Source organism: Pundamilia nyererei, unplaced genomic scaffold, assembly GCF_000239375.1.
Source record: "Pundamilia nyererei isolate P.nyererei 1_Seehausen unplaced genomic scaffold, PunNye1.0 scaffold00003, whole genome shotgun sequence".
NCBI classification, from domain to species: domain Eukaryota; kingdom Metazoa; phylum Chordata; class Actinopteri; order Cichliformes; family Cichlidae; genus Pundamilia; species Pundamilia nyererei.
The window spans coordinates 2,698,390-2,699,093 of record NW_005187404.1 but is presented as its reverse complement, the minus strand read 5'-3'; the positions used below and the strand labels follow the sequence as shown (position 1 = coordinate 2,699,093).

The 704-nt window shown below is 36.1% G+C and overlaps 1 protein-coding gene across 1 annotated transcript in view; it reads right to left on the bottom strand.

Moving 5' to 3' along the window:
• The window catches only part of smtla (somatolactin alpha), a 3,408-nt gene extending 2,970 nt beyond the window's left edge, over positions 1–438 (bottom strand). Inside the window, exons 1-2 of the mRNA XM_013910391.1 lie at positions 426–438; positions 59–249 (exon numbers count right to left, since the gene is read on the bottom strand). Of these exons, the coding sequence (XP_013765845.1) occupies positions 59–249; positions 426–438 (204 nt within the window). The remainder of the gene's footprint in view (positions 1–58; positions 250–425) is intronic.
• Between the last annotated feature and the right edge of the window lie 266 nt (positions 439–704).

Genomic DNA, 704 nt, shown 5'->3' with positions numbered 1-704 from the left:
TTTTTTTTTTTTACATTAAAAAAGTGAAAGAGCAAAGATTTATTTTGGAGTTACTCACAAATAAAGAACACGATTCTTCTGAGACACGGTAGATGAGCTCAGCATGATGGATGACTCTGTCAAGAAGTTTCTCTTGTGAGATGGAGGGGCAGCGAGTAAGGCTGCCCGGCTCTTCTTTACAGTCTAGTGGCATGCTTACAGTAAGAATATAGGGCCAGAGCAGTAGACCCCACACACCTCGCTGGATGACTGAAGACGCATATGGTATATACAGATGGAACAAACGTTAACAAGTAAAAACAAATATGAGCATTTATATATCAAATATGTTATTTATATATATTTTATACATTTCTATCAATGCAATTACAAAGAAAAGCAGAAAAGAAAATTACAAAAAATTGGGGCTTTTTTTGATACATTACCAGTCATGCCCATTCTATCTGTCGTCTTCAAGTTTTTCTTGCTATTGTGTTATGCTGACTTCTTTATAAAGCCTGATCAGGCCATGAATAAAGAAAAAGACATTTGAGTCTTGCGTAGGTTGTTGTAAAAAGATACCGGTCATCCCAAACCAAGACATTTCTTTTCTCATGCATAATACCGAGATGGGACACGTTGTATTCCCAAATAGCTTTGTTCTTCATTTGAATGATGGTGGCTTATAGCTCAAGAAAATCTGATGTCCAGAGTCTTTTTATTTG